The 25268-nt window shown below is 40.1% G+C and overlaps 2 protein-coding genes, 1 long non-coding RNA gene and 1 pseudogene across 3 annotated transcripts in view; 2 read left to right on the plus strand and 2 right to left on the minus strand.

Moving 5' to 3' along the window:
- LOC142373576 (NACHT, LRR and PYD domains-containing protein 1-like) overlaps positions 1-4168 on the plus strand; it is a 20738-nt gene extending 16570 nt beyond the window's left edge. The window contains exon 13 of the mRNA XM_075456893.1: positions 300-4168. Within this exon, the coding sequence (XP_075313008.1) occupies positions 300-625 (326 nt within the window). The 3' untranslated portion in view covers positions 626-4168. The remainder of the gene's footprint in view (positions 1-299) is intronic.
- LOC142373606 (uncharacterized) lies at positions 2659-5686 on the minus strand. Its single transcript, XR_012768533.1, has 3 exons — positions 5341-5686; positions 2815-2946; positions 2659-2736 (listed from the first exon to the last, which is right to left on the minus strand). It is a non-coding gene; the product is annotated as an uncharacterized LOC142373606 (long non-coding RNA).
- On the plus strand, positions 4999-19330 carry LOC142373572 (uncharacterized). The gene is made up of 3 exons (XM_075456889.1): positions 4999-5578; positions 13373-13585; positions 14777-19330. Exons 1-3 carry the CDS (start codon positions 5464-5466, stop codon positions 16642-16644), a joined length of 2196 nt encoding a protein of 731 aa, XP_075313004.1. The 5' UTR covers positions 4999-5463; the 3' UTR covers positions 16645-19330.
- Positions 19331-23013: 3683 nt separating this feature from the next.
- Positions 23014-25268, minus strand: part of LOC142374498 (uncharacterized) — a 74442-nt pseudogene continuing 72187 nt past the window's right edge.

The raw sequence follows: 25268 nt of genomic DNA on the forward strand, positions 1-25268 counted from the left end.
TTTTCACAAAATCAGATTACTTAATGTAGTGTTTCTAACTCTAACAGTGCTGTTTAATGGCGGTTTGCTCCTTTAATTTCAGTATTTAACATTCAGTGAAGTGCAGCACATTTCAGAGATGTCACACTTGAATTGTCCAAGGACTCATCATTTTCTCCAAGTGATTATTGTTGTAGCAGATAAATAACATTTATTCTCTGTAGGACTTTACATTTAGCTGTGTATAATATATTAAATTTCTTGATTGTTTAAAAGTCTTAATGAGTTATAAAGAATGTTTTTCCCTGGCTTTCTTTCAGGTCAAAGGCGTGAAGCTTCACAGAGGAATGTCGCCGGAGTTTACTCAGAGGACCAAAGTCCAGCAGATGTCAGGCTGTTCTCAATTCGGACAGACTTTATTGACAAAATATCTAATCCGAATCTAAACGCGCTTCTAGATGAGCTCCTGGCTCAGCGTGTTATAAATCATGATGAGATGGAGGAAGCCAGAACAAACACCAGAGCAGACAAAGCTCGAAATGTGATTGACATGGTGCGAAAAAAGGGAGCAGAAGCCAGCTCAGGTCTGATCGCTGCTCTCAGGGAGGTGGATCCGTGCCTTTCCAGAACGCTGAACTTACAGTAAAGCTGTAACAGCAGGCTGATTTACAGCCTCACAGTGATGTGGTCTCCAAATGAGAAGCTCTGCTGTCAAGATTTTGTTTTTAAAAACTAGATTTGATTTCTGAAAGTGTTTCTCAGTATGATTCAGCTAAACATGGACTGCTTGGGATGGAAGTTTTTCTGGATTCTTTTTAGACTTTTTTAAAAAATACCTTTTGTTGTAAATAGCGAACACTGTCCACACGCACATTATTGCATTAATCAACTCATCCATCCATTTTGTATGCCCACTCAATCCAACCCATGCAGCTCTTAATCATCTCAATATGATTTAAATATTTTTGCTTCAATTACAGATGAACTTATCGTGCACACCTTTAGTGTATCAGCAGAGTATTTCTTATTGTCCCAAAGCTGGTCAACTATGTAGTTAATGACGACATCGGGCTCAGTTAGATTGCGCCTCTGATAGAGCTGAAGCCTTGCTAACCGTCTTCTCAGATGACCCACACTAATGTACATCTGTATATCTGTAGTAGCAGTTAGTAATAGTAGTTTCCAGAATTCTGAGGAGGAGGAGAGTAGAGGAGAGGGCTTTCTGCCTCTATTTGGAGGCTCACGGTTTGAAAACTTCTCCATCAAAGCTCTGACCTGACTCAGTGGCTCCGCCATGTGGCAAAAAGGTGTTACTGCAGCCAAAGTTTCATGTTCACATAAAACATCTGGCTGACTCGCAAAAAAAGGAAACCGAAATAAAGTCAGCAAAAGTTGTTTTTTTCTCCTTTAGTTCTGTTTGGAGGTTCAGTGTCTTTATTTTGATAGAATTTAAGTTTAGAGCAGCACAGAGAAAATAACCATCACGATCAGTAGCAGAGCTAACTGCTAACTAGCTGCAGTTAGCATGCTAGGCTCCATGGCTCCATAGAGACAACAAACAGAACGAGATTATTTAGTTCTGAGATGAAGAGTGTCCTGTACTGTCGGCACACGAATAACAAGGCCAGAGTGTAGAACAAGAATACTATTTACTTAACAGACAAGTAGCAGTACAACACAAGATTATATAAAAAAAATAGATACAATTTAATTCAATTTTGTATGGAGAAATAAGTGTCATTATATAAAAAAAGAGGAATTATGTAACACAAGACAACATGGGGGTCTGGAGGTCCTAAGTTTTGAAACATTGAATAATATTTTTTAAATTAAATGGTTTACAAAATTAATTAATGAAGAAGATAATATTTTGAATGGTTTCCCTAAATCCATTTTTTAATTCAATTGGAGGACTTAACTTCCTGCTAAAATGTGACTATAACCCTGATAAATTACCTGTGAAATGAGCAAATTGTCACAAGCAAGCTCTGCTGAATTGGAAAATGTTGTACAAACATAATTTGCACCTACACGATATTACATTTGGAATAACAGGAGTATTCTGTATAAAAATAGATCAATAAAACTGGATCAATAATAGTATTATAATAATATTATATTATAATATTAATAATAATATTATTTTAGTATCACAACTCATGAAAACTGATGGTCAACTGTTACTTTATGAAGAATTTATTTCTAAATTTGGTATTTCAGTTACTCCAAAAGAATATGATGTAATCTTTAATGCTATCCCGAGGAATGTATTGGAGCTTCCTTTTAGCTCCTATCAACAATATTTTTCTGGGAAATGTTGACGTCACAACTAACAAATGTACAATATATTAGAAATCTTTTGGTAAATGTAACTATTCCTTTTGCTAATTTTTCTTAATTGTGGTTTCTGTTGCTTGTATGATGAATCTATTGCACATTTATTTTTTCACTGTTTATATTGTCAAATGTTTTGGTTGAATGTACAAAATTTTATTGAAAAGAAAACTGGGCATTCAGTACATTTACATGAAAAGGACATTTTACTTTACTTTCAAGTAACCAAATGGAAAAGGATTTAATTCTTTTGTACAACTGGTTTTATTTTTAGGTAAATTTCATATCCACAGAGAGAAAGCTGTGTCGTCCAACGACTGCTTTCTCTCTGTCGTGAGCTGTTATATCCGACCAACAGCTGGACCAGGTTGAGAGCATTTTCTGCAGCATGCCCCTTTGCGACTCTCTTTAATCCCCCAGAACCTGTAGGTGTCAGAAAGAACATATGACCCTCAAGCTGTCTTTAGCACAGTATTATGATACTACACACACAAAGCCTACCTTTTACATGTATGGAAACGTAACCCCTGTACTCCTCCATTGGCAGTTTGACTTTGCAACGGCACGTGTGCTGCAAAGACTGGTATGCTTCCTCCTCCTAGGCAAAGGCAATTTCTTCCGTTGACAGAATTCCTAAGGTACAGAGCATGCAAGAGATTAGGCGTGTCTTTTGTGAATTTATTACAAATAATGTGAAATGGTTCGCGATCACCCCCTTTAGTTCTCCGACGAAACTTGCATCGTCACGCTGATCTCCCTTCCTCGTGGAGATGTCACCCTGTGGGTTGTTACCACCCGGGTTTATGAGTTCTATCAGTAATTGTGCAGCCTAGTCTTTGGCTGCTCTCTTTGTCTTACCGGTAAATGTATCGAGCTTGACTTTTATATGAAAGGTCAGATCATGTTGCGGCCCACTTGAATGCATGTTGTCGTAGTGACAGCTAACCTTTTTGGTGTCAGCATATTCCTTCAGGACAGCGCACCAGTTTGAATTTAAACCTGTTGCCATGGTTGAGCTTGCAAGCGCTAACTGTGGCAGCTGCCCCAGTTACAATTCTAAGGTGCCATTTATACTAATCTGTTTCTATATCGTTTCTATCGCGGATGCACTGTCCATTTACATTAAAATACTGGAATACGACTTCATAGGTGGAAGGATTCAAAGACGCCGGAGCCCACGTAAGCATTCGCATACGATGCTGATTTTAGCAGTTGTAAACGGGGAGAAACGGGGATCCGCAGTGCTGAGCTCTAGCTACTGCGGACGTACTCCTCCCTGATTCGCTAGGCTGGTATCGTTGGTCATGTGACTTGAGTGCTGGGAAACTAAAAACAAACAGGCGTGCTTCACTTCAGTTACACACTTCCTTTCTATTCGTGTCATCGAGAAGAATATGGAAATCATGGACAACCACGATCAGCATGGGAGCCTGCTCCATGTCCTGCTGCTGGTAGTACGCTGTGCACAACAATAGGTGGCAAGGAGGCGCCAGATTCAACAAGCTTTTATGATGAGAACCCAGCCACTGCAGCAACGCAAGCCGTACATGGAGCGCCACTTTTGGGTTAGACCGGGAAGCAGCGCATGGTGGGACAATTTCATGGACCAAGTTGTTGTCGCCGAAGAATAAATAATAAAGCAAGGGCGATCATGTGATGTGATGGCTGATTAGTCATGTGACTAGCGAATCAGCCGATCCCTGTTTGTGTGTAAATGTAAATAGTTTGCAAGACGCCAACACGAAGAAATGGTGAAATGAATTAATGTCTTCCGACCGAATCCGTTATATCCGACCGAAGCTGTTTCGTCCGATGGAGCTGCAAGTATGCAAGTATGAAGCTAAATGCGAGTGTGTACCGCTACAGATTCACTATTGGGAACATTAAAACCGAATATGTATGACATGACCGGACAACATTCGCTAAGTCTTCCTATGTGTTTGTGATTGTCGTTAAGTATGAAAATGAGCTTTTTGGGTTTGTCCGCGGCAAAAAACAAAGAACAATTAAATCGCTTCACAAACAAATCGGCCATCGAGTCAAGATCGAGGAAGTGAACAGAAGGAAATGTGATGCTGAGGTAGAGGCGGAATATCACGCCATGATACGTGATGGAGGAGATGAGATGCCATGCTTCATTTTGTTTTGTTTGCCTTGCTTTTAGCAAGCCCAATGATCATAGTGCCTTTAATATAGGCATGGCAGACTGCAGGCATGTGCACCAAAGAATAGAAGAGCATGAGAGAGGCATGGCACATAGACAGTGTTTAGAGTGTGTAGATTTAATTGCATTTTTCACAGAAAGTGATGAGATTACTTGTGTGATCGTATAAATATTCATGGTGGGCCACCATGGCCAAAATTGCCCGGGTCATTTTTTGGTCCCAGTCCAGCCCGCGTGTATCCCTTTTCCAACCGAGTTTAGACAAAACCACGCCCACTTCCGCAGTACGGAAGCCGCAGATGCCGACGCGAAGCAGCAGCTACCCATACGCTATCATCGCTCGCCCGCCATCGTAACTTTACTGTGTAAAAGCAGTCATTTAGTAATGTTTATTTATTGTCATGAGCGCATATGTCATTCTGATCACAAATGCGAAAAGACGTAGCTCGCCTATGTGCTAGGCTATCGGCTATCGCGTATCTTTAGTGTGTAAAGCAGTCAGTTTAGTAATGTTAATTTATCGTCATGACAGTGTTGTTTCGCGTGCTTGACTGGTCACTTTCTGTTAAATAGTCTAGCCATTATCTCCTATCATACCCGAATATTTTAGTAATGTTAATAAATTGTCATGACAGACAGCGTAGTTTGGTGTACTACGCCACTCTGTTAAATATTCTAAGACTCGATTATCTCCCATCATATCTTTTATATTCTTGAATTTGTTTTGGGAGGCAATTAAAAGATATTAAAGGCAAGCATAAAGCATTTAAAAGAAACAGACAATAAGTACAGTATATCATAGAAGTATCCCTGCCAACCGCCATAAAAAAAAGAGACAGAGAGATACTCCGCTTCTGTGTCACCTCGCTCTCTCTGGCTTATTAGACAATCATCATTCAGGCAGAGAGGAAAAAGTAGGCCGCGTCCCTCCCCTGATCTCTCGCTTCCTGCCTCCGCTCCTCCCCCTCCAGCAGTCTGCTGGTTGCATGGTGTGTGGTGGCTGTCTTCCCCGCTACGCCGACTCTCTTCACCCTTCTCCCTCTTTGGACAGGACGCACATTAACCGGACCGGGAACCGGAGTTCATGGACACTAAAGCTAAGTAAGGAGAGCCCAGAGTGATCACGGCTATTCAGCCACGGCTGCTTTGTTACCGCTGCCGGTGTTGTGCCGAATTCGGCACCCCTGCCGTCAGATGCACCCCCTCGCGGGAGCGAGCGCGCTCCACTCGTTGGTTCAGAAAGTGAAGCATTTCGCCTAAACAAACGCTGGGGAACATACTATTCTACGATTTAACTATTTATGAAGGAGATGGAAGAGAAGAACATCGGTTGCTTTCAGTCTTTAAAAGTCTAAAGAGTGTACCGATGTTCTTCTCAACACAAAATCACTTTTCTGTTCTGTGAAAATATATACCCCAGCCATAAGTACAAAATGAATGGACTTGATTTTTTCAAAACAAGGTGAATATATTTGACTTGGGGTTTCACAAGACTAAATATGATTCCAGCTTTTGTTGCAAGGTTCAAAAGTAAGTGCTTTTATTTGTGTTAACCTGTAGACTGTATAGGTCAAAACAATAACCTGAAAATCACTATATGAAAATGTAATTTGATCTATGCCTGATAGACGAGTCATAGCATCTGTGTGTTTCTCACCATTAAAGGACATATTCTCATATTCAATAGCTACACTTGTTTTTAAGAAATTAAATATTTTTCTTGCTGCTTTATAAGATAAAATACAATAAACCAATCCACCACTAACATATCTGTTATCAGACCTATCAAACTCATACATATATTGGCACCAAATTCATGCAGTTAAAAGTACCTAATGCTGAGGTCAAAGAAATAAAATTGTGCAGATGGGGAGCATTTCATGGCAGGCCTTGTGTTCCCTTTCCTGTGATACAGCATGTACCCCCTGCTTAACTCTTACTGTAAAGCTGTCACATGCACTAAACTGACGCTGGTTAAACACACTAGTCTTATCTGTGTACTGTGAAAAGCATTTGATGTTGGGATTAACAGAAAAAAAACCAAGAGGGGGTGCATATCACGGCAGGGCTGGTTTTCCACCTGCCAGAATAAGCACAACACCGGTGTTATGGCGAGAAAAGTTATATTTTCCGTCTTTGCCATTCTGACATGCTGTGTTATAGAGTCCCCGGTTATTTTCTCACTCAGACACATTTTCTATTTGCAATCATTCCAGCGTTTTATTTCTAGTTCAAAAGTTTGGGTGTTACACAAGGCTTAAACACAAGGCTTTGTTATTGTGTTGGTAGAAAAAATGAGGAATGTCACCCGTAACTGCAAACCACGAAACAGAGAACATTTTTCATCAGACAGTGTGACTGTAAAGCGTTCGCCTCCAACGTGTTTAGATAAAGGTGTCAAAGTCGTGTTTTCTAAAATTAATCTTCCATAAAACTCCACCTTTATAGGGCATTCATAGTTAAACAACACGATTACATTATGAATGTGTTTAAAAGTTGTCTCTCCGGTTATATTTATATCCGTTTTCTCATCGATATGCAGGAGTTAGAGCGATGCTCTAAGCGTTCCCGTGTCAGGGGATGTATTTCTCGGCATAACACCGGTCTGCTGATTTGTTACCGCTGCTTCGCTGCCGGTGTTATGCCGAAAAATGCATCCCCTGATGGTCCCCTGCTTTAAAGAGAGAATGCAATTATATAACTACATTATCATTTGTTTGCCTGATTGAATTAACAGATGCGAATTTCAATAAATTCCAAAATTGTCTTTAAAATTAAAATAATCAAATTTCCTAGTTTTAGGTTCATTTTTAGATTATTTCATCTGGGCTTTACTGAGTAAAGATTGATATTCATAGAAAATGTCTCCAGCTGTCTTACTATAAAAGTGTTAGTCACGGCCCTTACTTTGCAATATTTGCACAATAATATAATAATAGGTGAAAGAGATATAAAATGTGCAATTGTCAGATTATCATAAGTGTACATGTATTATTAATCCAAATGAAAAAAAGATGAATGAATGAAAAACCATTGTCAGCTCAATATTCTCACAGTAACTTTATTGGATAAATGGAATAATCCACACCTGAATTACCCCGCGAATGAGGATGCTTTTCTCGGTATAACACCGGTCTGTTGCTGCTTTGGGGGCTTGATTCGGGGTCCTGTCGGCCGTCTCTGGTCGACTCGCTTTCTGCTGCTGACCCTGTTTCCTATTACTTCTGCGTGTGTGTGAGATCCCCGTTCAAGATTTTATTTGTGTGCATGTCACGTTTTTCCTGCGTGAGTGGGGTGCTCATCTTCCTGTTTGGATACACTTTTCCTTGTCTACCCCTCCTCCAGCCGGTAAGCCTCATCCTGTACCCCCTTTTTCAGTTGGGCTCCCTTATCTTTTTATTTTTTGTGCCAAACCTCGTGCTTATTTTAAACAATAACATTTTGTATGTGATCATTGAACTTTGTCTCCTGCCCTCCCTGAGTGTCCCTTTGTAAGAGCTGATAATCGACTTTTAGTACGGGTCCTTTGGCCCTAACCCAGGGTGGCGTTGTTGGTAAAAAGAAAAAGATCTTCTGATACATAACTTAGTAATAACCCTCATGTCCCCACATATGGAAATGATTCACCTTTATTTTCTTGGGCTGCGCCATCTCCGTACAGAAGTTCAATCAATCAATCATAATTTATTTTCATTACACATATAGCATAGCGAAATATGGTTCCAGTACACCCATCTGGACAGACAACAAAAAAACAAAAAGGGGGAGACAGGTTACCATGGCCATGCAGCTCATTGAAGAGCGCTGCCAGAAAAAGGTACCACGTTAGGTGAGAGGAGGAGAAAAAAAATCATATTTCACACTTTACAGGATACAGTTTTAGATTGCAAAAACATACACATAACATCAAGCATTGGGACCGGTGAGGAGGTGTAGGAATTGCGTGTGTTATCAATGAGCATGTGTGTGTGGGTGTGTGCAATAAGTCTGTGCAAACTGTATCAGGCATTTTGTCCTTGGTGTTGGAAGTTTGTCAGCCAGTCTAAACAGATTCCACAGGAGTCTCAGGAAGGGGAGGGAGCACATGGGGCAGAGCATCTGTTTACATTCTCAACAACTTGGAGAAAACATTTTGCAGCTGGCTGCCAAGGCCAGCATAGGGCGCCAGATTGAAATAACAAAATTTTGTTCAGGTCAGCAGTGTTTCCCACAGATCTGAAGGCAATGTGTGGTGGTGGGTAGGGCTGCAAATAATGACTATTTTAATAGTCGACTAGTCACTGACTATTGAAACGATTAGTCGACTAATCGGATAATTATTAATTTTTTCTTAAATTTAGCATGAAGTTGCTTTCATTATGTGGTAAATGATAATAAACAAAAGAAAGATGGGTACTTCAATGAAAAATGCATCTTTTATTCAACTTTGCTGCTGATTCATACAAAAAGTAAATAAAAATGGCCCATCTAAAACCAATTAGGCACAGTACTCGGTCAGTATAGACATAAATCCATAAATAAATAAACCTCTGTCCATTTTTTTAAGGACAGGCAAATGTGTTTTATAAAAAATAAATAATTAATTACAATCAAGTAAACATTTTTTCCTGTAAACCAAGGACAGGCACATTAGCAGCAGTAAAACAGTAAATAAAACAAATATTAAGTGCATTTTGTGAAGTACATTCAGTGGTCAACTGCACAGTCTGTTGCAAAAGAACTTTACAATTCTCAACAGTCAACGGTCCATGGTGGCTCTCTTCTTCGGACTGCATGCATTTAATGTAAAATACGTGTGTCGGGCACAGTCAGGCATAACGTTAAAGCTCTCTTTTAAAGCGAAAAAACGCGTATAAAATGTACATCAAAAACAAAACGTATTGGCTTGAATGTTACTTGAATGTTGGCGAGTCAGACAGACTCCGTTTCGTTTAACTGCCCAACGTGCTTTCTCTTTAAATGTTCGTGCATCACAGAGGGTCTGCTTTGCAAACCTTGCAAGTTATCTTTTTATTCACCATATCCAGGCTAAAATGCTCCCAAACTTTAGATGTTTTGGCATGCGTAGCTAATGTGTTGGACGCCGCCATTTCTGTGTACGTTACCGTCAGAGACGCATGTGAGAGTGCATGTGCGACTCTCGGCAGAGATTGTAATTAAGTGAGATGCCTCACTCTGTTGGAAAAACACGTCTGGCGACAATAGTCGACAATGGAATTCATTGTCGACTATTTCTATCATCGATTTTTGTCGACAACGTCGACTAATCGTGGCAGCCCTAGTGGTGGGCTGTGTGGTGGTGGGCTTCATTAATAATTGGTCACACAGAACTTTATTTGTATTGATATTCACATCTTCATTGTAAACAAATGAATAACATAGCTAATTACACTGGTCGGACTGTTAAGCTGTTTCAGACTGATACCTCCGGTTCAGGCTGGTTCTCATCATCAACACGCACGTCTCTTTTTCAATCGCGGAAAATATTTTTCAAAACTCATCTGGATTGAAGCAGCAAACATTCAGTGTAAGAGTTTAAAAACCTACTTTATTTGATTCACAGCTGCTAGTGTTTAGACCTTGACAACCCAACTACATCTTTTTTTTTTTTTTCTTTACCTCAAACTTGCGACTAGTTAACTTTATAAACAAGGCGTAATCGCTTGTTTGCTATGGGTCGGGTCGAGACGGGACAACATTGTATTCAAAATATAAAATATTTTTATAGGACTTTTTAATGTGTGATTTTATAAAGTTGCACGTGATACCAACCTTTCGTGAATTTCGCCAGCCGTGTGTGTGTGTGTAGGCTATGTGAGAGAGACGCGTGACTGACAGAGAGACGGAGGGAGAGAAGGGAAAAGAAATGCAGCTTAACGAATACGATGCATATTTTTTAAATGGCGTTAAAAAAATAAAATAATAACGAAACGCAATATGTGGCGGCCGGTGTTGAATCTGTGGCGCACCGCCACAAATTAGTCTATGTGTGGGAAACACTGGGTCAGGCAGACTCTTGTTTTTCCGCCTGCTTTAAGTCTTTGCTGGGTGCGTCTCATGGCGAATCCCAATCAGCCGAATAGTGGAATGTAGCCAAATCCAGGACCATTGCGCCCGGTCCAAGTAATCAATCAACCTTCTCCCTGGGTAATCCATTTCTCTTCTGAGTGCAGGAACCTCAGCCAGCCTGCGAACCTGTGTAAGGATCGCATCCAGCTTCTGATTCTGCTCACGTAGCATCTCAGTCTGAGTGTTGATTGCTCTTGCCACCCCCTCGAACACTGTCCACGTTCTCTTAATTTCTTGAAATACCAGCTATCCTCCAATTCCAAACAGCAGGAAAAAGTATCATAAATCCAAATGTATAGACATCTTCTACGTACTCGACTGAGAACATCGCTCGACACAAAATTCGCCACTTCCCCCAGGAGTCCATTGAGTATCCAGCGAAGAATGTCCCGTCAGGGCATGAGGGTTCTCCTTCCCCCAATTGCCTTCAATTGCGTTGAGAGACCATCTGACCAGATCCATCATTCTTGAATTTGTCCGATATGTAAAGAGAGGCTCCAAAAGACAATACTCAGACACGCTGAAGCAGGGCAGAAAGGGGAGGGTTGGGAGCAGAGAGAAAATGCGTCCTCCTTCACCGAGAGCAGGAGTTAACAACTTTTAACTGTAGTTGGATTTACCGAATGTAATTGAGCAGTTACTAGTGACATGAACAGGCCAACCACTGTCCGCGTTATGTTCTTGGGATGTGATAAACAACTTGTGTGTGTGTGTTGTTTTCAAACGTGTATGTAATGTAACGGACCTATCTGACAAGCAGAGAAGCTTCATCTGTTCCTGTTATTCAGTCCAGTTCTAACCAGTAATGCTATCTTAAAGTCTTGGACCATTCAGGGACATACATTGGGCCTCATGCAACAACCGTTCGTACGCAGATTTCCTGCGAAGACAGACGAATGGCTGACATGGATTGATGGCCACTGGAACCTTTCAGAGGGAGATGGGAGCAGAGGTCGCGTTAACCGACAATTGTCCGTCATTGACGGATTTTTTTCAGCTATGACGGAAAAATTTGAAGGCCGTCCCTCATTTTGACGGATTTGACCATTACCATTACCAATAATAAAAAAAATAACAACAAAACACACAATTTAAATCATAGGCAAGTTATGACATTTTTCTTACTCTACATAAGTTTCATTGCCGTCACCAACTTTCAATCTTTCAACTTTCAATCTTTCAATACAGCTTTCAATACAGCTTTCAATACAGCTTTGGTGTTCAGTGGGCCGATTAGCCAGCTGCGCTTGGGTGTTCTGATAGCCGCCCGTCTGTAACTTTGAAAGATGATGAATCATAAACGCGTCTGTGACCACTACGGGACACCGCGGGATGCAGCTGCACCTCTCGTACAGAAAGACCGCATGCTGCAGGATTTTCTCCCGATGAAGAGAGTACTGGTAGGGTCGGGAAATCCCACGTTCAGAGGCTCTTGCCGGCTTCTTATCGTTTCATTGGGAGACATGTTTCCCGACTTCAGAGCTTTAGCTGAAGTGGTGCTGGTCATTCCAGTCTCCAGCGTCGCAGCTGAAAAAAACGAGTTCACAAGTGACCGAACGTCAATCTCTGAAGAAATGCATAAATAAAAAAAATATTATATAATACACACTTGTTCTGTGAATTATTTTTTAAATGAAAATAAGTCAATAAAACACGAGTTATTAAATATAAGCATTAGGATATAGCCTGTATATTAGCCTACCATTTAAAAGCCTGTATATTACCATTTAAAATAAAATGACGGATAATAATGGACAATGACGGAATTTTTACGACCCTGTCCGTCAAAATGACGGACAGTGAAAAAGTTTAGCGCAACCACTGGATGGGAGACAGATCGGGGGTGTCCCAGTCCTCTGTGAGTTGTGCGCTCCCCTTGGTCATCAAAGCTCTCATCAGTTTATCACCCATGGTACATCAGATTCCCATACACCGCTGTCCAACAAGTACAAATTAAGAGGGACTTTCATCCCGTGGCTGGACTGCCAATCATAATTGGAGCAATGCGTACGCATCACTCGTGCTGTCGTGGAGCGCACTGAGCTGAAGGCCAGGTGGGTGTGTCTGGATACAGCGTTTATTTTCATATCAAACCATTTCTTTTCTATTTCGGTGACGTAATTGCTTCCCATTTCTTCGCTTTAGCAGGTCCCACGAAAATGTTATTGCATGGGGCCCAGTGTGTAGTATGAGCAGAGTGGTTATTTTTTTCATTTATTTTTTTTATTTTACATGTATCGATGTCTTACCCACAAACATAACCTGTATGAAGAAATGTGTTCCTGAATCTGAAGAATCCGACATTGTCACCTGTAAATTTTCCAGACTCATCAAAAAGGAAAAGAGATTTTTGAAAAATCCATTGATAGAAAAACTAGGTTTAGTTTATGTTCAGATAGTGTTTAACAAACAAAAAGTTGCTGATTGATGTATTTTTCTTTCAGAGTTGATGTTCACTGTTGTGTCTCCATGTGTGTGATGTATCATTTGTATAACTGTGGTTATTCTTTACAGAGATTAACATCTGAATATCACTGCAGAAGACACAGAAATGAATTTAGATTAGGTTCGATTCACCGGTCACTCTACTTTTCTACCCTCACCTATGGTCACGAGCTGTTGGTAGTGACCGAAAGAATGAGATCGCGAATACAAGCGGCCGAAATGAGTTTCCTCCGCAGGGTGTCTGGGCTCTCCCTTAGAGATAGGGTGAGAAGCTCGGTCATCCGGGAGGGGCTCGGAGTAGAAGACACATAAATTAATTTAGATAGTTGTTTTAATGGAGAATTGGCTGACTGGTGGACTTTTGTGTATTTACCGTTTCAGACAGCTGTGCTAGAAACCGCAGAAGATCCAACGTGTACATCCTAAAATCTGAAAAAACATCGAGGATTGTGAAGAGGAGAATCTCAGGTGCAGCAGGGATGCCTCGAAGGAGGAGCCTCCAACCAGAGGACCCCAGAGGACTCAGTTTGGTGCCCCCCGTACCTGCAGCATCCACATCAGAACTGGAGCAGACACAAGACAGCAAAGATCTCAGTAAGTGGAGAAATGAACCTGCAACTAAACACCACAGTGCATGTGCAAGGTTTTCACTGCAGACTAGTGTTGTTCCCATACCAAAATTTTGACTTCGATACGATACCTGCCATAAATACCTCGATACTGAACCGATACCACGGCAAAAATCAAAAAAAAAAAATCTGGAAAAGAGATGAATAATGGTCCATCTTGGTCTCACTATGGTTTAATTTTCAGCAGCTTGCTCCTTTCCTGCTGTTTGAGCAAATTACTACAGAGTAAGTATGAGCACATCTCTTCTGTTAGCATATTGGCTTTTGCTTAACAAGCTACTTTTCTGTCCAACAGGGAACACATTAATGACTGAATTACACATTTAAAATACGATTTTATTTTAAACAAAACAAAACATGCCACTACATGGTATAAGCCATTACACTATGGTGGACAAATGTACGTCAGAATTGCAGTGAAGTATTTCAACCTTTTACACTCAAAATAAATAATTAAAAAATATAATTGCCAAAATAAATATGAGCTGTCACCTTGCCGTGGTGGGGGTTTGCGTGCCCCAATGAGTCTGGGACAGATCCTAGATGAGGGACCAGAAAATGTATTTTGAGGGTCTGCTGGGAACGTCTGGCGGAATCCCCTGTCAGAAGGAGCTTCAACTCCCACCTCCGGCAGAGCTTCAACCATGTCCCGGGGGAGGTGGGGGTCATTGAGTCCGAATGGGCCATGTTCCTAAGGTGGTCGGTGCCTGTCGTGGCGGCAATCCCAGAACCCGCTGGTGGACACCAGTGGTGAGGGAAGCCGTCAAGCTGAAGAAGGAGTCCTATCTGGTCTTTTTGACTAGTGGGAGAGAATCCCTGTGTAAGATTCAAGCAGTTACACCGTCTTGTTCCCTTCAACATGACCATCAGAAACCGTCTTTTCATAAGTTTGGTATTTAGCAGCCGTCATATCATTCCTCTGCAGCACTTCACACAATTTCTCTCGCTTCTGGTGCACCTTGTGGAATAAAATAAATAAATCACTCATGTTGTCTCAGTTGTATAAATTTTGTATATTTAATTTCTCATTTTTTGCTTGTTTTGTTGAAACGGACCAGCAACATTTTGAATAATACTCAAGCTGTTGAAGAGCAGGATAAATGCATTTAAACTAAGTTGTGTGTTGTAATATAATGTATATTTGTGTTTCCTGCAGATGTTAAGCAGCTGTTGGTGATTAAAGAAGAGGCTCCCTGGAGCTCCAGTGTGGACCAGCAGGACCCAGAACTCGTCCAAATTAAGGAGGAAGAGGAGGACCTCTGGATCAATCAGGAGGAAGAGCAGCTTCATGGGCAGGAAGAGACTGATATCACCAGGCTCTCGCTCACTGATGTTACTGTAAAGAGTGAAGATGAAGAGAAACCTCAGCCCTCACAGTTTCATAAAATAAAGACTCCAACCAGCTCAGCTGAACAGATGAAAACAGAAACTGATGAAGAGGAATATGAAGGACCAGAACCAGCCAGAAACCCAGATCCACACGGTCATTTACAACCAAATATTGATGACAAGACGTCAGACTCTTCTGAGACTGAAGTCAGTGATGATGATTATTGGCAGAAATCTGGACCTGAAACAGAGGACAGTTACAAACATTCGGGACAGATGATGGTACTTGAGTCAAGTGTAAAACATGATGTTGTTTCTGACGCTGCCAAAATATCCTTCAGCTCCTCTGACAGTGGTAAAAAGTTTGTTAATAAGACAAGAGTGCACACAGGAGAGTTTTGTTGCACTGTTTGTGATGAAACCTTTAGTAGGCAAGGAAATCTTTTAAGACACATTAACGTTCACACAGGAGAGAAGCCATTTAGCTGTGATGTTTGTGGGCAAGGATTTCGGTTGCGAGGAACTCTTTTAAAACACATGAATGTTCACTCAGGAGAGAAGCCATTTAGCTGTGATGTTTGTGGGAAAAGATTTAGTCTGCGAGAAACTCTTTCAAAACACATGATTGTTCATACAGGAGAGAAGCCATTTGGCTGTGATGTTTGTGGGAAAAGATTTCATGAGCGAGGAACTCTTTCAAAACACATGACTGTTCACACAGGAGAGAAGCCATTTAGCTGTGATGTTTGTGGGAAAAGATTTCGTGAGCGAGGAACTCTTTCAAAACACATGAGAGTCCACACTGGAGAAAAGCCATTTAGCTGTGATGTTTGTGGGAAAAAATTTGGAAACAAAGGAACTCTTTCAAGTCACATGAGAGTCCACACTGGAGAAAAGCCATTTAGCTGTGATGTTTGCGGTAAAAAATTTCGTGAGCGAGGAACTCTTTTAAAACACATGACAATTCACACAGGAGAGAAGCCATTTATCTGTGATGTTTGTGGTAAAAGATTTAGTCAGAAAGTAACTCTTTCAAAACACATGAGAGTCCACACTGGAGAGAAGCCATTTAGCTGTGATGTTTGTGGTAAAATATTTCGTGACAGAGGAACTCTTTCAAGTCACATGAGAGTCCACACAGGAGAGACACCTTTTGGCTGCATTGATTGTGGAAAAAAATTTAAAAGAAACTCAAATCTTAAGAAACACATAAGAGTCCACCACACAGGAGAGAAGCCATTTAGCTGTGATGTTTGTGGGAAAAAATTTGGTCACAAAGGAACTCTTTCAAGTCACATGAGAGTCCACACAGGAGAGAAGCCATTTAGCTGTGATGTTTGTGGTAAAATATTTCGTGACAGAGGAACTCTTTCAAGTCACATGAGAGTCCACACAGGAGAGACACCTTTTGGCTGCATTGATTGTGGAAAAAAATTTAAAAGAAACTCAAATCTTAAGAAACACATAAGAGACCACCACACTGGAGAGAAGCCGTTTGGCTGTGATGTTTGTGGTAAAACATTTAGCGAGCGAGGAAGTCTTTCAAGTCACATGAGAGTCCACACTGGGGAAAAACCATTTGGCTGTGATGTGTGTAGTAAAACATTTAAACAAAAAGCGCATCTTCAGAAACACATGAGGGTCCACACTGGGGAAAAACCATTTGGCTGTGATGTTTTTGGAAAGAAAATGTAGCCGAAATGAACCCCTGAAGATGCAAATGAGAGTCCACACAGGAGACAAAGCATTAAGGATGCTTTTCTCGGTATAACACTGGTCTGTTGCTGCTTTGGGGGCTTGATTCGGGGTCCTGTCGGCCGTCTCTGGTCGACTCGCTTTCTGCTGCTGACCCCGTTTCCTATTACTTCTGCGTGTGTGAGATCCCTGTTAAAGATTTTCTTTGTGTGCATATCACGTTTTTCCTGTGTGAGTGGGGTGCTCATCTTTCTGTTTGGATACACTTTTCCTTGTCTACCCCTCCTCCAGCCAGTAAGCCTCATCCTGTACCCCCTTTTTCAGTTGGGCTCCCTTATCTTTTTATTTATTTTTTGTGCCAAATCTCGTGCTTATTTTAACAATAACATTTTGTATTTGATTATTAAACTTCCTCTCCTGCCCTTCCTGAGTGTCCTTTTGGAAGAGGGTATAATCGACTTTAAGGACGGGTCCTTGGGTCCTAACCCAGGGTGGCGTTGTTGGTAAAAAAGAAAAAGATCTTCTGATACATAATCTAGTAATAACCAGAGGTGGGTAGAGTAGCCAAAAATTATACTCAAGTAAAAGTACTGTAACTTCAGAATAATATGACTCAAGTAAAAGTAAAAAGTAGTCATCCAAATAATTACTTGAGTAAGAGTAAAATAGTGCTTGGTGAAAAAACTACTCAAGTACTGAGTAACTGTTGAGTAACGTCTGATTTATTTGTTAACACAAGCATTCAATCAGACAGACAAAAATACAAAATAATCATTTTTAGGCAAATTAGAGTTCATCCAATTGATTCAAAAAAATTAAAATGAATTAATTAATTACAAAATATCTTAAATTAAAATAATCTAGGTAAATTCAAGTACTTCAATAAAAAATACAAGAGTCTTAGGATTTACCCAAGGTCTCCAAAGGATGTCTCTATCCCAGCCAGGACTCCAGCGACCACCATCAACTGAGAAACGCAGGGCATCTCCTCCTCCTCCTCTTACATCATCTGTCCTGGCAGAGCAGGACACAAGGGGATTTGCAGGGTGTTCAAGGAGCAGCACAACATCCAGTTTTCAGAACAAAGATAGCACAGTTCAAAACAAAGATACCATGCCATGATGTGTTCAGGGTCCCTGCTATAGATTAGACAAAACATTCACGCAACACAGACAAACAAGAAAACTAATCTGTGTCTCAAACCTAGAAATAACTCTGACATTATGTCACAATTTAATATTGTCGATTTAAAAAATCCTACAGGAAACAGTTCGGCATCTGAAATCAACCACTTGCACTCTGGACATAATACTAGATAATACTATAATTTTTAATTTCACTTGGAAAAATAAAACTCATTATATACGCAAATCACAATTAGTTAAAGATTATAAAAATGGAGGTTTGAATGCTTTAGATTTTGAATCTATTGTTGCAGCTTTCAGAATCAAATGGTTGAAAGAATGTATTACCCAGCCTCAATCGATGTGGTTTCATATTCCCAATAAAAATTTTAATAAGGTTGGAGGGCTACAGTTTTTGTTTAATTGTGACTTTGAAGTTTCCAAGATACCTTTAAAGTTGTCAAGTTTTTACAAGCAAGCATTAGATTTTGGGAAGTTGCTTTTTACTCACAACTTCTCCCCTCACAATTCCTTATTATGGAACAATAAGGTTGTAACTATCAACAGGAAGTCTCTGTTTGAATCTGATTGGTATGATAACGGCATATGTTTTATTCATGATTTGTTATATACAGATGGAATGCTGTTATCATACGATGACTTCATAAAGAAATATAAGATAGAGATTTCACGTAATGGTTATAACAAGGTTTGTAAAGCAATTCCCATACCATTACTTAAACTTATCCAAAGTACCATGCAATATTCTTCAATCAACACTAGCTTGATCTCGCTGACAATTGATAATGTATCGCTTCAAGATAAAAGATGTAGTAATAGATTGGTCTCCCTAGCATTTAAACAAAAAATATTTTGTAATTTTAATGTCAACAATAAAAGACAAGACCTAGATAATGCCTTTAAAAATAAGTAATTTTCTCTTTATATAAAATATCCAATTCCTCCTAAGGTAAAACAAACCCATTTCAAAATTATATCTGATGTATACCCTGTTTGAGATTTTCTACATAGAAGATTTAAGTTCGATTCTGATCCATGTGCCTTCTGCTCCTCTGAAATAGAAACTACAGATCATCTTTTTTACAGCTGTCGTCATGTTAATGTTTTCTGGTCTGATATTCATAGTTGGGTCTCACTTAAAATTTCTAATATACCTTTTTTCAAATCTAAGGACATTCTTTATTTCATGGACAACCTGGACTCTGATGTCTCTGATGTCATTAATCTTGTGATAATTTTGAGTAAATATTTTATTCATACATGTAAATGGAAAGATACTGTTCCGGTGTTTACTGTCTTTCTAAACTACTTTGTTCAATATTTTAAATCACTTAAATATGTCTCTAATCCAAGCAAGAAAACAACTGTGATCTATCAAAGCATTGCTAAAACCTTGCTGTTTTAAATATGTTGCTCAGCCCACGCCACGTTTTTTCTTATTGTACTTTTTTTCCTTTCTTTTTCACGTCACGTTCAGTTTTGTAAATTTTGTTTTGTAACACTGTCAAGAATACTTCCCTGACTTGTTTTGTATACTATTGAAGAGCTTTAATAAAGTTTGTTTTAAAAAAAAAAGGCATCACTGCCATATCCATAGACATAATATATGTAGACGCCTCATTGACTGACGCTGCCTATTGGAGCTGACGTATCAGCGCAGCTGCCATCTTGGATGGGTTTCCAATGCCCGCCCATTGCATTTATTTCGACTGAGGAAGGTGTATATCCCCAACTAAATTAATCATAACTGCCCGAATTTTTACCGGATTTTCAAACGGTTTGGTTTGTTACAAACGGCAGAGATTTAGTTATGATACAGGACACAGTCATATATTAAAAATACGTGCTTTCATGCTGAAAGACTTTGTATTATGCTCTTTAACAAAGATCTATGGTAGGCTGTGGCATATTGATAAATGAATAAATGAATGGGGCGGTCGGTGGCGTAGTGGGTTAAGCAGCCGCCCCATGTACAGAGGCTACAGTCCTCGCTGCAGCTGGCCCCGGTTTGACTCCCGCACCGAGCGGCCCTGTGCTGCGTGTCTTTCCCCTCTCTCTGCCCGCTGCTTCCTGTCTCTCTCAAACTGTCCTAACATTAAAGGCATAAAAAGCCCCAAAAAATACTTTAACAAAAAAATGAATTAATTTCATATTTTGATAAAGAAACACACACACACACAACCCTTCTGTAACACATATACTATACATACAAGCTCCCATATAAACTGTACCAGCACTACATTTTTTTTCAAAGGCTTAGAAAAGTAATAAACGGTCAATCCAGCATCTTACTTAGGCTTAGGCTAGGGAGCTAAGACTCTTGAAAAATAACTGTTTTGCACAGCTTCTTGCGAGTGCTGGCACTCTGTAACTCCATGGTCTTTAGTTTTGCAATGTGGTGCAGTCTTACTTTATGAAATACAGACACAACAAATGACACAAGCATGAAATGATGATTCTCAATTCCAAATTGGGTTTCTGCAATGTGCTCCCCATGTAAGAACACATCCTCTGAACCAATCTCCGCCCGAACGAAATGGTTGACGAAGGACACACTGACACCTTGTTCTTTTGAGTTTTGGCGAATCACACGCTCTGCTGCTCTGACCACTTTCACTGTTCCCTCTGAGGGGATCATCAGCCCACCATTGTTTCTAAGTTCAAGCAGGTGGTAGCTCTGGTCAAAGGATGGGGGTACAGCAGCTGTGACAAGGCTTGCACAGCACACCTCACAGGACAGTTTTTTAAGAATTTTTCTCACAACAAACCCTGAAATGTAGACCAGGGCATTGTCGACAAGACCACCAAAGCGGGTGGGCAGGTAACTGTGGTCACATATGACTGCAGAAATGTTTGCAAATGGTGACAGGAGCTCTTCCTCTACCATTAAAGCAGAGTGCATGTCTGCAGCTGACAGGGACACGGTGTCATCTTGTGCTGACACATTGCCTGACCCACTTGGTGAGACACCACAACGGACCATCAGACGGCGGAAAATGCCCTAGAACTGCCCAGCATTGGGGTTGTTATTCCAGCCTCCTAAAAAAAATAATAATAAAAAATAAAAATAAAAATACTTAGATGAGGACAGTCAGAGTCATAAAAGTTATATCTTCTGAGGGTAAGTAAGGAAACTATATAACCATTTTCCTCCACAGGTAGGCTATAAAAAGATACACACTGGTGTCTGATGTGCCATTTACTTTAGGGGGTGGGTTACTTCATGAGGTGATAGCCACCAATAGGTGACCAGTCTGAGAGGTCTATCACATCAAAACATACTGTAAACTAGGGATGAGGATGTATAATAAACTAATTAAAAAAATCTCTACTAGAATTTACCCATCCAGATGGTACCAGTATCCGGTCTGGCCCACGGACTAAAAAGTAAATTCTAAATGGAAAAATTCTACCTGATGCCCTGACAGAATTGAACAAAAGCTCCAAGTGATCCTGACTGAAGCGGTATGTGCAGACATAACACTGAACTTGGAGCAGGTCAGGAATCATCATCAACAATGTGTCCGTTTTTTATGACAAAGCCGATGACTAACAGATACCTTCAAAAGAAAATGTTTCATCAATATGATCATGGCAAAGCAAGACACCTCGCGAGCACCTAGTAATTGTAGTTATTGAAAGACGTTAACTGACTTTTCTACAAATATTTATACATGCATCAATACATGTTTTGCTCCAATAAAGTCCCTGATTGGTAAATGATTTAGGCACACTACAAATCTACTGGGTGCTTCTTGAGAGTATATGTCAGTAGCAGCCGCGGCTATTCAGAGACAACACGGGAAGCCGGACAGCCTCTCCCATTCTCTGGCGAAATTGTTACATCTTCAATGTTAAATTGACGATAAAACAGTTATTCACAAAACACAAGATGTGCCCAATACTGCATTTACTTTCATAACTACAAAATGTTGTTTTGTAGCTTGAAGGGATAGTTCGCCTCTTTTGACATGAAGCTGTATGACATCCCATATTAGCAATATCATTTATGAACATCTTCTTACCCCCTGCTGCGTCCTGTGAGCGGAGTTCCAGCTGAGTTTTGGCGTCCACGAAGCTAGTCCGGCTAGTTGGCTGGGGCTTGAAAAATAAAGCGTCTTGCTTCTCAAAAAAATATGCGTTCAAAAGAGTAATACATTTCATGCAGAATATGCAGTGTTATATATCACAATGTTTGCATGTTATTACCTCAATGAATTCTGCTGTTGCTTCACAGTTTTTAAACTGTGAATAACCAAGGTTCCTCAGTGTGCGCAGTGCTACCTCTACAGAGTAACTCAGTGTTTGTGCAGCCAGGGACACCATCATCTTCTGGCCATCAAAGTGGACATGCTTGTTTGTGATCTTCTTGGCCGCGTGCAGTCCATCTTTTGTTTGAACATTGTTGAGCTTAGGACCTTCTGTGTGTCTGGTGACAGAGACTTTGTGAGGTAGTAGGCAATTGGAGCTTTCCAATGACCCTGTATGCCTACCACCATAAAAACAAGCACCTCTGTGGCTAAATCAGTGTCATCTATGCCATTCCCCATATCCACATATCCAGACATTTTCTGGGTACAGGGATTGTACTGTACATGTTTTTTGATGGCCATGGCATCCAACATGAGGGCCACAGAGCCATATTTAGCGGGGTCTTCTTCACATCTTCTCTGCAACATGTCCAACATCATTGTATTGAGCCCAGGCTTGGCATCCACCGATTGCATCCAACACAAATAAAAATATGTAAGTGCTATAACCCTTGGATCCCTATTTTGGGCACTTTTTCATTTTTTTCTAAGATTGTTCTTTATTCCAAGACTTTCAAAAAATTGTTCAAATAGCACATACACGCTCAAAACTTCTACATCAGTTCCCTGTTTGTTGTATATCACGTAGAGCTGAAGTGTTTTAAGTGTTTTAACCAGTATGTTTAAAAAGTGTAATAAAAAAAACGTATACTACACCGTTGCAATGTATGTGGATGTGGCAGGGGAAGATGCAGAGAATCCCTCAGGTAACTGTATGCTTTCGGACCATGGAGGTGCAGTGTGAGGGCAAACTCTCTCTGGTCCTTCGTGTATTCATGGCCCCGCTTTGAAAAGAGGTCTATCTGAAGATCTGAAACTCAGTTAATCCAAACTGGTTAGTAAGTTTCCTTGAAATAATACCTCTATAAAGTCTGACAAAGAGTGTAAACAGCATACAATTCAAGGTCGTATTATCAATTTCTTTTACCTAAGTGGAAGTCAAGCTTTTCTTTCAACTCCTCATTTATAAGGTTCTTTTTCTTCAGATCTTCCAGAAGACTCTTTACGGTTTTCTTTGCTCACCGTTCTTGGGCCTTTGCATTTTGCTTCTCCCGCTCTAGACTCTCCACTCTAGCCAAAGAGAGAGAGAGAGAGAGAGAGAGAGAGAGAGAGAGAGAGTGTCTGTGAAAGAGGGTGTGTATGTGTTCACCTGTGTATTTATTTATTTATAACATATAAAAAGTGTATATGAGAGTATGTCTGAAAAGAGTTGCAGAAAGCAAGGGAAAGATTTTTATGTGACCACAGCCATGATGCTCACAGCTGTATGGGACATATAAATAGCCTACAAATACTCACATCATTGAGCTGAGGTTCACTTTCAGGGAAATGCTGAGAAAGGTCCACTAAAAGGCTCTCTTCAGCTTTCCTTGAAGTTTTTGTAAACCTTGTCACTACAGGCTAAAATATAAGAAACATACTTAAAAACAACTTAATTAAAAACACTAGAAAAGGTGTTAGTATCCCACAGTGTACTGTAATACACCATACATGACTAATTCTAAAAATACACCTACTCTTTGGAGATGAGATGGGAAGTTGAAGACAGATGGGGTCGCACCATATCTAAGCCTGACAATCTCACCCGTCCTGTCAAAATCATCAGGCTTGAAATCAGCCGGCCGAAAAGCTGATTTCTCTTAAGCTCTAAACTCTGTAAACTTTAGCAACATTTGAAACATTTTCAGGCGAGAAAGTAGTCGTTTAGATCCCCAACGTGTTGAAAACCTGACAAAATACCGGCTATTTACAATTTTGTCCCCACGAATTCGGCGCTACTAAAGCTAGCCGCAGTGAGCAACGCACTTCTGGTTATTTTCACAAAATAAAATACTTGTTGCCAGTGGCGGCTCCTGACATTTTTTTTAGGTAGTGCAATTTCCAGTCTGTGAAAGCTGCATCAAAGTGTGCTGTGCGAAGCTGAACCGATTGCACTGATGCAAACCTGTTATGCTCCCACACATGAAATAAAATGTCCAATCGTCCAGAAACTCCTTGTCTTCCTTAAATAAACACAACGCAGAGTCGAGGGGTTATTTGGTCTTCCAAATAACCAAAGTGACTGCAATTTCCCCCGTTATGTCCATAAGTACCATAAAAGTCCATAGGACTGAGGTATATTTGTCTAGGTAGCATAATTTATTGTAATAATTTTAAATAATTTTTTGTTATTTTTTTGCATAATTTGCCAATCAGTTAATATTACACCTTAACCATTATTTATTTATTTTCCTCATATTGTTCCAGGATTCTATGAAATAAGTAAACACATAAGCTCTTAATGATAAGATTCATTCAATTTTCATTCTAAAGAATGTAATTAAAATGACAACATATAAATCCAAGTCAAGTGTTTATTGAAGTTTTGGATAAAAGTATAACCAGTTGTCAAACATGGTTAAGTGCAGCTTACTTATGTGAGATTTCTCTCTTTTTTAAATATAATACTGCACCATTAACAATGAATGTGTCATTATACATTCTGCCATCATTGTCAACATTATATAAAAGATTTAAATCATTACAAGTCAATGATTGAGCACAAAAGGGTAAGTTATTTAGCTACATGAAATACTACCTGGAAAAATAGCAGGGTTGGTGGAGCCCTGGGTTTCATCTTTGCCTCGCAAGGCGAGCCCGAAAATCCTGCAAAATTCTTCCAAACTTCCTTCTCCGCATTAGTACGACGACTAAATGGTACTTCTGTCAGAAATACTACCGTATTGTTGCACTCGATACTCGCCATCTTCTTCATAGAATGTTTTTTTTTTCTTTATTGAAAACCACAATGTTACAACAACAAGTAGAATGTTCATGGTCCCGCGCAACAGACATATGACGAAAGCACGTTGTGCGTCGTTTGTGCGAGCACATAAACTCTCATAGAAAATGCATTGGGAGCAGGATTTTTGAAAAAAACCGAGGTCCCATTCATGTCAATGGGAGCTTCCTGGTGCAAATTCGACCCTGACAGAAATCGCACAAAATGGGCGTAGCAACACCAGGCGCGACCTTAATCTGATTGGACAATGACATATACAACCAGTTTGCCTACAGCAGATCAGTCCCACCTTAGCAACTAGATTAAAAAAAAAAAAAAAAAACTTGTGTTTGGTAGTGCGTCGCACAAATCGCCCCTATGGAGGAGCCGCCACTGCTTGTTGCCTTT

This window comes from Odontesthes bonariensis, chromosome 23, assembly GCF_027942865.1.
Source record: "Odontesthes bonariensis isolate fOdoBon6 chromosome 23, fOdoBon6.hap1, whole genome shotgun sequence".
Taxonomy (NCBI): domain Eukaryota; kingdom Metazoa; phylum Chordata; class Actinopteri; order Atheriniformes; family Atherinopsidae; genus Odontesthes; species Odontesthes bonariensis.

Excerpts from the sequence above, each read along its gene's own strand:
- LOC142373572 (XM_075456889.1), top strand. The coding sequence starts at position 5,464 with ATGGTGTGTGGTGGCTGTCTTCCCCGCTACGCCGACTCTCTTCACCCT. Across the intron at positions 5,579-13,372 it reads TTCATGGACACTAAAGCTAA|ACAGCTGTGCTAGAAACCGC; the intron begins GTAAGGAGAGCC and ends TTACCGTTTCAG. Across the intron at positions 13,586-14,776 it reads ACAAGACAGCAAAGATCTCA|ATGTTAAGCAGCTGTTGGTG; the intron begins GTAAGTGGAGAA and ends TGTTTCCTGCAG.